The 11,337-nt window shown below is 40.8% G+C and overlaps 1 protein-coding gene across 1 annotated transcript in view; it reads left to right on the top strand.

Annotated features, from left to right (window-relative positions):
* The window catches only part of LOC107087054 (bile salt export pump-like), a 20,796-nt gene that overhangs the window by 4,498 nt on the left and 4,961 nt on the right, over positions 1–11,337 (top strand). The window contains exons 7-22 of the mRNA XM_015378402.1: positions 1,287–1,420; positions 1,511–1,682; positions 1,799–1,923; positions 2,606–2,780; positions 2,854–2,967; positions 3,067–3,177; positions 3,612–3,737; positions 4,163–4,366; positions 4,455–4,625; positions 4,715–4,916; positions 7,855–7,927; positions 8,286–8,406; positions 8,516–8,686; positions 9,410–9,514; positions 9,789–9,950; positions 10,512–10,762. Of these exons, the coding sequence (XP_015233888.1) occupies positions 1,287–1,420; positions 1,511–1,682; positions 1,799–1,923; positions 2,606–2,780; positions 2,854–2,967; positions 3,067–3,177; positions 3,612–3,737; positions 4,163–4,366; positions 4,455–4,625; positions 4,715–4,916; positions 7,855–7,927; positions 8,286–8,406; positions 8,516–8,686; positions 9,410–9,514; positions 9,789–9,950; positions 10,512–10,762 (2,417 nt within the window). The remainder of the gene's footprint in view (positions 1–1,286; positions 1,421–1,510; positions 1,683–1,798; positions 1,924–2,605; positions 2,781–2,853; positions 2,968–3,066; positions 3,178–3,611; positions 3,738–4,162; positions 4,367–4,454; positions 4,626–4,714; positions 4,917–7,854; positions 7,928–8,285; positions 8,407–8,515; positions 8,687–9,409; positions 9,515–9,788; positions 9,951–10,511; positions 10,763–11,337) is intronic.

Raw genomic sequence — 11,337 nt, 5'->3', positions numbered from 1 at the left:
GCAGCAGGCTGTCACTGTTCAGCTCTCCAGTTCTGAAACAGTTTCATGCATGGAATGGGAAACATTATCCATCAGAAATGTTTATCTATTCAGGATCTGTTAGGTCTTCTTTATACATCATGTGTATTGTTACTATTTCAGCCAAATTAGAGAGAGTAGAAGGCCTTCCTTCACATTGTGGATGTCACTGTGTGTACGGAGGTCATCTAAATAGGACAGCCTTTTTGTCTTTTAAAGATACACAGGATATGGGCACATCTTGGAGCCGGACTGATAAAGGGAAGCTATCTGTAATTCTTGGGCATAGAGGCAATTTGCATACAGGTCAGGGCATGGATGGCATGTCAGTTTCTGATACGGGCAGCTAAACATCCACTTGATGCAACACATAGACCGATGAGGTATAAGAAGCAGGAGATGACCTTGTTCGGGGCTCAATCTTTGCTGACATTGTTTGAGCCCACAGCTGTGCAAGCTCCAAGCATTTTCTCTGTCCTGCAATGACCTGATCTGGAATAAACTCTGTTACTTTTTTACTCCTGTTTTTTATAGTCCTTTTTTTATATGGTTTTACCCAGTTTGAGTTAAGAGTAGTAAATAACTTGCTCCCAGGAAAAGAACCGGAAGGGAAGTCCTGAGACGCAACCTCCTTCCACATAACTTCCACATTTAACAGATCCTTTTGTTTCCCACCTCCTGCACTGAGTCCAGAGGGTATCCAATCACAGAGCTGGCCTTCCTGATCAGCTTATCATACTGCAGTACCCTGTAAGAATCCAAACATGCATGAGGAGAACATGTAAACTACATACAGAAAGGTCCTAGTATGGGTTTCAAACCCATCTTGCTGAAAGGCAACAATGCTACAAACTTCACCACCGTGCAGAAAGCCATTAAGTCAACATCTGTGGATTTGGTCTCTTGAAAAATTCAGAGTCATCATGTTCTTTTCTGATTCTCTGGTAGACTTAGTATCAGACCTCTGAATGTATTTGATTGGACTACATTTTATTTGAGGGTGTCGGAGTGAAAATGGCAAAATTCCAAGCATGTAAAGCAGTTTTTTTAAATCATGGAAACCATATGTTACTTGGTAGCAGCTTTCTTTTATGCACAAATGCTGCTGATCCTCAATATAGAATCCTGAAGAAGGCGTCTTTTAGATATATTATTATAAAATGTGTGTAATCCTTCCATAATGTGAAATGTCATCTGATACTACCCTTTCACCGCTCGCTTTATATCTAAAGATGACTGAAGTGTAACCTTCCTCTTCCCTTTGTCAGATCTCTCTGTGGGTGACAGCCGCTGCCAGGCAGATTCAGCTCATCAGAAAAATGTACTTCAGCAAAGTGATGAGGATGGAGATCGGCTGGTTTGACTGCACCTCTGTGGGGGAGCTCAACACTCGCATGTCAGAGTGAGTTAAGAAGGGATGGCGTTACTTCAGACTTACAGACTGTGCCTTAGACTGAGAGTTGGACTTACAGCGCTCATATATGTGTTACAGTGACATAAACAAGATCAATGACGCCATTGCGGACCAGGTGGCCATATTTATCCAGCGCTTCACCACGTTTGTATGTGGTTTCTGCGTCGGGTTTGTCAAAGGGTGGAAGCTGACGCTCGTCATCATCGCTGTCAGTCCACTGATTGGGATTGGAGCAGGTCTCATGGCTTTGGTAAAAAAGAAATTTAGAATCAAGAGAATAAAGCTGAGAATATTTATCTAATGTCAAATATTTGACACAAGCTTCAGCCCATCTCAGTCATCCTTTCATGTTTCTCTGATGTGCAGTTCGTGGCTAAACTGACAGGAATGGAGCTGCAGGCCTACGCGACAGCTGGAGCTGTGGCTGACGAGGTCCTCTCCGCCATCAGAACTGTAGCCGCTTTTGGAGGAGAGAACAAGGAAGTAGAAAGGTATTGATTATGCAAGGCTGTATATTTGACCAAAGAGTGCACTGGAAAAACAATCTAGAAATAAGTACAACTTTCTTAAATTAAATTTGAGTACACTGCAAAAAATGGAAATCTGTATGAGTTATTTTTGCTTAAATTGAGTGAATTTTTTCTTGAATTGAGGTGATAAGTGAGACACTTTGCCAATGGAACAAGACAATTTACATTTAAAATAAGAAAAAAAANTTTAAAATAAGAAAAAAAATTGCTTTGTCTTATTTCAAGTGAATATTATCTAATTGTCTTATTTTAGGAGTAGAAATACTGATTCCATTGGCAAATCGTCTTATTTACCTACTAAAATTAAGGGTAAATACACTTATTTTAAGAAATTTTGTACTTGTTTCTAGATGGTTTTTGCAGTGTAGGTAATTCAGATAGTTTTCCAAAGGAATGAGGATTTTTACTCTTAAAATAAGATAATTAGATAATATATACTTGAAATAAGACAATGGAATTGTGTTTTCTTATTTTAAGTGTAAAATGTTTTGTTCCATTGGCAAAATGCCTCTTCTACCTCCTCAATTCAAGGACAAATCCACTTATTTTAAGAAAAAAATTACTAATCTAGATTTCGTTTTTTTCCAGTGTGTTGATTATTTTCCACATGATTACATTTGGACTTATATACAATTATTTCAAGGTATGACAAGAACTTGATCTCGGCTCAGCGATGGGGGATCAGGAAGGGTATGATCATGGGTTTTTTCACCGGATACATGTGGCTGATCATCTTCCTGTGCTATGCACTGGCCTTCTGGTACGGCTCTACTCTTGTCATAGACACAGGGGAGTACACTCCGGGAACACTACTGCAGGTATTCAATTGGGATTGATGGAATGCAGCCCTGTGATTTAATTATCCTACAAAAACTTACTGTTATATTTCAGGTGTTTTTCGGGGTGCTGATTGCAGCCATGAATTTGGGACAAGCCTCCCCGTGTTTGGAGTCATTTGCATCCGGCCGTGGAGCCGCAACCATAATATTTGAGACTATTGACAGGGTAGGAATGTGTCACGCTTTATACTTTCCTATTGAAACTTCATGTTTTTAATTAGTGACCTTATCATAAACGTTATGTTTCTGCGATTTGTTACCCAAGGAGCCAGAGATTGACTGTTTATCAGAGGCTGGATATAAGCTGGACAGGGTGAAAGGAGATATTGAATTTCACAACGTGACCTTCCACTATCCATCCAGGCCTGAAGTTAAGGTGAAGTACTGCTTCTTTTCTATAATTTTCAGAGGAGCACACAAGCCAACTCCAACTCAACAAAAGTTAAAGAAAAAAGCTAATTGGAGGAAAAAAAAGCCAATTTTTTCTAAACATTTTTACTGGCCTGGATTAATTTTCTTTCCATTTGAAATTTTCAAATGTTGCATCATTCAGATTATCAGCCACTTAAAAAAGATCAAGTTAAATTTAATGGCTCCCCAAACCAACATATCTGCACCATGCATAATCCCACCCATGCTCTGCTCCCTAATAATGCCACCCTGTGCTACTGCCCATATGGGCCAACAACCCTCACTGCTCTCTTAACATCTATTCTGTAAATTTAAAAAATTTGCACAATATATATATATATAAGGGGAATTAGGTATAATTATATCTCTCATGTGGAGCAATGACCTGTGTGTAATCAGATCCTGGACCAGCTCAACGTCGCTGTCAAGTCGGGTGAGACCACCGCCTTTGTGGGGCCAAGCGGAGCAGGGAAAAGCACTGCCATTCAACTCATTCAGCGTTTCTACGACCCTAAAGTAGGGATGGTAAGCGCTACGCTCAGAACGCCACATTGAGCTGGTTTCTCTGTCACTGCTACTATCGTTTCTCCTGAGATTGAAGTTTCCCTCCACACACTCCTCTCTCCCTTTCAGCTCTCAAAAATAACCGTCCCCCGTGGGCGAGAGAGGTACATGATAATCTGTTTCATTATTCAGTTAATGGTTCCTAAAAGCCTCATTTTTCATTTTTACCGGAATTACAGATCCTCACACAATTTCCAGTCCCTTTTTTAGCCTTTCAGGAAAGACATATTGCTTTCTGAAGGTTGTCCAAAAAGACAGACAACCTTTTTTTCATTCCAAACTACTTGTTGCTAGAAAAAAAGCGAACATCTATGTGGTACAGTGCTTTAAAAGCATCATCAATCAAGTTTAGCGTCAGCTCCAGTTCACTGTGGCCTCCATCTCAGGTGACACTGGATGGTCATGACATCAGAGGCCTGAACATCCAATGGCTGCGCTCTCTGATTGGCATCGTGGAGCAGGAACCTGTACTGTTTGCCACCACCATTGCAGAGAACATACGCTATGGTCGACCTGGGGTCTCTATGGAGGACATCATCACTGCTGCGAAGGAGGCCAACGCATACAACTTCATTATGGACCTTCCACAGGTGAAGGAGGCACAGAAAAAAGAGGGAAATGTGGTTTAACTTCAAATCTAAAAGGTATAATTTTATTTTCTGTTTTAAAATCCTGCAGAAATTTGACACTTTGGTAGGGGAAGGTGGGGGCCAGATGAGCGGTGGGCAGAAACAGAGGATAGCCATTGCTCGTGCGTTGGTCAGGAACCCACGCATCTTACTGCTGGACATGGCGACCTCTGCTCTGGACAATGAAAGTGAAGCTATTGTCCAGGAAGCTTTGGATAAAGTGTGTGAGATATTTGCTAAATTGTGTCATAATGCAATAAGTTCTGTGTCAGGTGGCCAGGTTAGGTGATGTTTTGATCTTCCTCACAGGTACGCATGGGACGCACCACCATCTCAATTGCTCACCGACTGTCCACCATTAAGAACGCAGACGTGATAGTTGGTTTCGAGCATGGCCGGGCAGTGGAGAGGGGCAAACACAACGAACTGTTGGAGAGGAAGGGGGTATACTTCACTCTGGTAACCCTGCAGAGCCAAGGAGACAAGGCTTTGAATGAGAAAGCCAGGCAAAGTAAGTATAGCATTTAACGTCATTCCCTCCCATATTAGTGGAGTATCAGACATAGAGTTTCCCTTATGAGACCAAACCCTTCCAGACCAACTGAGTCATGGGAATCAGAAACTATTTGGCACCAAAGTGCCTGAATAAGGGTTAGGATTCTTAAAGTCTCTAATTGTGAGGTAGAGTTTACAGATTAGTATTTAAATCTGCAGCATTCCTCTTCACATTATTGTCTTTTTCTGAATGCACAGATTCATTTTCATTTAATTTGATGCTGATGCCATCAGAAAACATCTTTTTGCATGTAGACAATAGCTCGATTAGTAACTTACATCACAGGTGTCACAGTAATCCACATTAAATTCAAGACCAAGGAGTTTCAAGCAAAACTTTGCCCAAAGCACAACACCTCAGTAGTTGGCTTAATTTTTTCCCTAAAGTGCATCTTGGTTTCAAACTGTAAAGAAAACACTGAAAGCAGGGATCCTGACTCATTCATTGATTCATCATCTTCTATTTATCTAAGACGGAGTCATATCCAGACTAAATACCCAGACATCATTCTCCTCAGCCACACTCTTTTGCTCATTCTGGGCAGAAGAGAAATTATTCAATTAGCTTAATCTTAGTCTGCCATAGGGTCTCCACGCTATTCGATATTACATAGAGGAGTCCTGATTGCATGGCTGACCCAGGTTAATTGACCCCTCTTGTTCCTGACGAGCAGCCGCTCTACTCCTAACTCTCTTGAAGTAGTGGTAAATCCATCTACCCAATGGAGAAAGCTGATTTCAGCTATATTTACTTTGATTATTTGTTCTGAAGTGTCCAGTCCTTTGTCAATTAATTCTCCACTATGGTGTCAATACATTTAAAAAAAATACAAGATCCAAGTGTCTGATCCACTGAATACTTCCCTATAGCAACCATTTCAATCTGAAAAACTCACACAAAGAGAAAAGACAATTAGAAGAAATGTATTGATACAATTACTTTGTCCTTGGCGCTCAAACCTCGGCAGGAAACATAGCGCTGAATTTTGATAGATATGCATGAACAGGGGTAAAGAACAAGGCTGTTTCCCCCCCAGGCCTGAAACTGGTGGTGGAGTGGAGATAGATGAAGTTGGTCAGTCTGTAGACTGCTGGTTAGCGAGACGGTCTGCTGAGCTTTATGGGTAGACCCAGTGGACTGCGTGAGCTGATACTAGAGCTTCACTCAGGGACCTGGAAGATGGAAGTCCAGCTTGGATAACACAGGTTGAGAGAACCTGTCCATGATGAGCAAGCATGAAGCGACAGTGGAGAGGAAAAACTCCCCGTTGGGAAGAAACCTCTGGCAGAACCAGACTTAACATGGCGGTCTTCTGCCGGACCAGTTGAAATGAGACGCGGAATGCAGTAAGAATCCGGGAGGAATGACTCTCTGATGAAGCTTTAGCTATGAAAGGCGGAGGAGGGGCTGGAGGTGGGTTGAAGCAGGGTCATCTGAATGAAGTCACACAGTGCAACCACCACCTGTGGATTAGGTAGCAGACGAGTTGCTGATCGGAGGCCTTTTAAGATGAACTTTGGATGTTGAATAGCTTTCGTGGTGGTGTGGTTCAAAGCTGATTGGCTGTGTCGTAGGCAGATGAAGGCGAGCAATCAGTTTCTTCAGTTGAACTTCCACCTAGGCTACGTTTGGTGAGAGCATTTTCCTGAGTGGTGGAGAAAAGAAATGTTCTTTAACTGTAAATCTCCACCAGATCATAATTACAGCTGACTCAGGTTTTTATCTGCAGTAAAAATATACCCTAAAATAAAAACACTAAAATAGAGCCCTTTCCCTGACCACAGCCATTCTTTCATCAGCTGCAGGCTTTGTGTTTGAAGGCCTTCTTTTTTGTTTTTGTTTTTTGTCTAATTTTTTTAGGTATCCATTCTTAGAAAGAAGATTTGCTCATGAAACTTTCTCTTTCACTTGGCCGGTAGTGTAAATTATAAAACACAGCTAATCTGTTGGCACTTGACCGACAAGCATGGCAACATATCTGTGGACGTCTTTATTCCATTTGGAGTTGTATCACTCTAGAAGACCAGGTCTTTGATTGAAGTCTTGTTTGTTCTGGGTTGGGTTTTGGTTTTGAGGTTTTGAGGACCCAAATGCAGAGGTGAGGACGCAGAGGTGTGTTCTTGAAGATTTAATAAAATAACTGAGGCAAAAATCAAAAAACCAAAGTAAAAAATAACCAAAAAACACAACTTCATGGGAAAACTCACTTGGGGAGCCAGGAAAAGACGAGGAACCAGTACTGAGGAACTGCACAGGGGGAGTCTATATGGGAGACTGAACAAAGACAGGACTAATGAGGTGATTGGGAGCAGGTGTGAACAGAGGCTTCTAGAAGGGAGCTAGGGAAAAGGACACCAACACAAGAGGGCAACCAAGAAAAACATAAGAACCCAAATATATCAAGAAACCACAAAAAAGGAATTAAACCAATAAAACAAAGAAAAACATTGATAAAAGTGGAACTAAATACTCAAAAGAAAACTTAAACCGAGACAGAAATGTCAAAATTTGTTTTCATATGTAGACCTGCTGATGGGTTTCTTGTATGGAAAGTTGGAAGGGCAAAATAAACCTTGATGGTTGAGGGTCTTCTTGGTCGGACTCTGTGTCAATCCTACATTATTCAAACACCTTCATAATGGTTTCATAATGACAGTAAAGGTCTGTGGCCGCTCCCATTATAGTGCTGGTTCTGCCTCTTCTCACAACCAGTTCTCACCCCTGATGGTCGCTGCTCTTCATCACAAGATAATCAGTAGAGAAAATATTAAATTGGTCTCAAATTACATGCAGTAAAACCAAGGAAATTTACACGTAGCACACAAACTGAGTTCTTATTGCTATTAATGTATTAAATATGTCCACCATTTTCCTTTTATCTGTCATGCATCAGTGGCTGATGAAGAAGAACAGGAGCCAGAACGGTTAAATCTCGCCAGAGCGGGCAGCTATCGTGCCAGTTTAAGGTATTTTCGGAACCCATATCTTTATTAATTGCCTTTTCAACCACTTTGTCTACACCTTAATTTACTCAGCTCTGAATGTGCATCTAACACGGATTACTCCTGCTGTCTTTTTATAGCTAAAATTGTCTGTAATACAGGAGTCACCTGCACTGTAATTTATTTAATTACCTTTTACATTTTCTTCGACATTTAGATTCTGTATCTAGAGCTGCTAATGTAATGTGGTGAGAGGAGAGAGGCTTAAAGGCTCCTGTGAATAAGTTAAATTACATAAACAATGTGGATTATTTACATTAGACCTGAATAGTTATATAAACAATAAGCAGAGGATGTCAGAAACTATTTTTCCTTTGAACAGAGCCTCAATCCGCCAGAGATCTCGATCCCAGCTTTCCAACCTGGTCCCAGAATCCTCAGTACCTATTGCTGGAGATCTCGCACCCAGAGCCTTCGCAATGCCCCAAGAAGATCAAGTTAAGGTATGTTGCAATCTGTTTGCACCATTTTTTAAATCTTTTTATCATTTTTCATCCATCCATAGAGAGAAAGCGCAGTTGTTTTAATAACCCTTTTAATGCATATCCACAGAAAGCCATACCAGAAGAGGATGACGATGAACTTGTAGAACCTGCTCCAGTTGCCAGGATTCTGAAGTACAACGCGCCTGAGTGGCCTTACATGCTTTTTGGATCTCTTGGGGCTGCTGTTAATGGAGGAGTTAACCCAGTTTATGCACTGCTGTTCAGTCAAATCTTGGCGGTATGATCTGAGGGATTCCCAACTAATCTCTGGACAATTTCCTAAGTAACACTGTAATCACATATTTATAAAAAACCTGGATTTTAGAGTGTTTTGGAGGGAATTTTATGTTACAGACAGAACGTAGATGTTACTCTGTTACTCTTGCCTAAAATGGGGTTCAACAATTGTCTTCTGATGTTCGTAAATGAAGTTCATATTTGTTGTTTTGATACTTCGACTTACGTTAAAAATATTTATAGTACATTGCAGCAAATGACATCATCATAGGCAAGCTCCTCAGGGAAACATGGTGGTGTTAGCATCATGCTATGGGGGTGCTTTATTTTGGCAGAGGTTCGAGGAAAATATTAGATTTGGCAGAAAGATGGATGGAGCTACTTGTAGAGCTTTAAGGAAACCTGATAGAGGTTGCAAAAGATGCGGGAACACAGCTAAATATTATTCATGTCAAAGTCACAGAGCTTGAGCTCCTTTGCTAAGAATTGTGGGAAAAAGTTTCATTCTCAAGATGAGCAATACATTAAATGTTAAGTAGATCTATAAAGTATTCAGTGAGCCAAATAAAAATGAATCATTTTTCATCTACTTCACTATTAAGCTCTACATTATTGGCCTAAAAAAAAAAAGGAAAACGAGATTGCAATGTGAAAAATCACATATCCATGCGTGATGGTTCAAATTAATACTGTTTTTTCTGCATGTTTACTCTGTGTGTTGCAGACGTTTGCTGTGACAGACCCTGAAGCTCAAAGGAAAGAGATTGATGGAATCTGTGTGTTCTTTGTTATTGTTGGAGTCGTCTCTTTCTTCACCCAGATGCTGCAGGTAGCACAGCAGTTAGCTTTGACATGACTGATTGCTGTAACGCTTTCTACTGCTTTCATTCTCTCCTTTCATCAAAGTAGCAAAGAAAGTCACAGGGGAACCTTCCAGGTTGAGAAATGAATACCTTTATCAAATAAAGAAATTTTTTATCTTTTCTCCTTCAGATCGGGTATTGAGTCTCGGGAATTTATGAATCAGATTAGGCGTATAACCGTCTGATGATGTGAGGGTGTTTTAGATTTAATAAAAGGTTCCTTTCTCCATGTGTCTGCAGGGTTATGCCTTTGCCAAGTCTGGAGAGCTGCTGACCCGCAGGTTAAGGCGAATCGGTTTCAAAGCCATGCTTGGGCAAGAAATTGGTTGGTTTGATGATCACAGGAACAGCCCTGGGGCGCTCACCACTCGTCTGGCAACTGATGCTTCGCAAGTGCAAGGGGTGAGAGTTAAAGCCTCAATAGTAATAAAGAATGTCAGGGACTCGTTCAGCTTTTGGTTGTGTAACTGATAAAACAAATATCACATCTGTCTTACTTTGTAAAGCTGCATTATTAAACCTGTGGGGTTTTCTAGCAGGCTAACCAGTGACAATATTTTGCTCTAAGAGAGATTAAATGTAATTTGTGACTCCAGGTCCTTTTCCCGTTGATCTTTTAAATTTTAACCAATATGAAAGAAGAAAAACTAATCATTGTGAAACATGGTGGTGGCAGCATTGTGATGAGGGAGGTTGGTCAGAGTTGGTGGGAAGAAGGAAGTGGGAAATCCTAGAAGAGATACTGATTAGATCCTAAGAAAATAACAAAAAATATAAAAACCTATCCCACCATGAAACATGACATTGGTATTAATTAAATACTAATACTAATGTTTGCTTAATACAAACAGAGCTATAGAGACCAAAACCAGAAGAACAAAGCATCCTGATGGTTAAACATGGTGGTGGAAGGATCATGCTTAGGGGATACGTTTAGCGACCTCATTTTACTTTCCTCTGCAGGCTACAGGCTCCCAGATTGGTATGATCGTCAACTCTCTGACCAACATCGGCGTGGCCCTCATCATGTCCTTCTACTTCAGCTGGAAGCTCACACTCCTCATCCTCTGCTTCCTGCCGTTCATCGCTCTCTCAGGTGGCTTTCAGGCCAAGATGCTGACAGGTTTCGCCAAGCAGGACAAGCAGGCCATGGAATCTGCTGGGCAGGTCAGAAAAAACATACAGAACATATGTCTACATGTAACTAGAACTCAGTGGACAGAATAGTCTGAAAATGGATTCATACAGATATCGAATGACAAGTCAGGAAGTCACATCACAGTAATCTTGGTACCCATAAAGGTGTTGGGTGATATCTGCTGTCTTACCTTTCGACAGCTGACAAGAGAAGACCTGACAGCAGTGTCTATTTTAAGCTCAAAGTTTGAGCCTCTTCATAAAAATAAATAGATTTCTCTCAGTTTTGGGCAGGAAAGCCTTTTCTCGGTCGCTTCTGTGATTTGGGTAAAACACTTAGGCTTCTGAAGCTTAAAGCATAATGTACCTAAAGGGCAGAGCAGAGAAGAAAAACAGAGGAAAGGGACAACACAACAAAAGCAAGTTCAAAATGAAAAGTGTTCAAAAGTCAATTTACTGTGAACTTTCTTTGTGCCATGTTAATTATAGCAATGCAGTGAACGCCACCCATCCAAGAAAAGTGGATTAGATGAAAATTTAATGATCCCCGTGGGGGGAAAATTGGCTTATTGCAGCAGCAATAGAAGAAGATACAGATAAGAATAGAGCGACTGTCTTATCTAGATCTTCCTCTCTGTCACATTTTAACAGA

Source organism: Cyprinodon variegatus, unplaced genomic scaffold, assembly GCF_000732505.1.
Source record: "Cyprinodon variegatus isolate N-32 unplaced genomic scaffold, C_variegatus-1.0 Scaffold9, whole genome shotgun sequence".
In the NCBI taxonomy this organism is placed as follows: domain Eukaryota; kingdom Metazoa; phylum Chordata; class Actinopteri; order Cyprinodontiformes; family Cyprinodontidae; genus Cyprinodon; species Cyprinodon variegatus.
The sequence above is the reverse complement of the archived record's forward strand: the minus strand, read 5'-3'. Positions and strand labels throughout refer to the sequence as shown.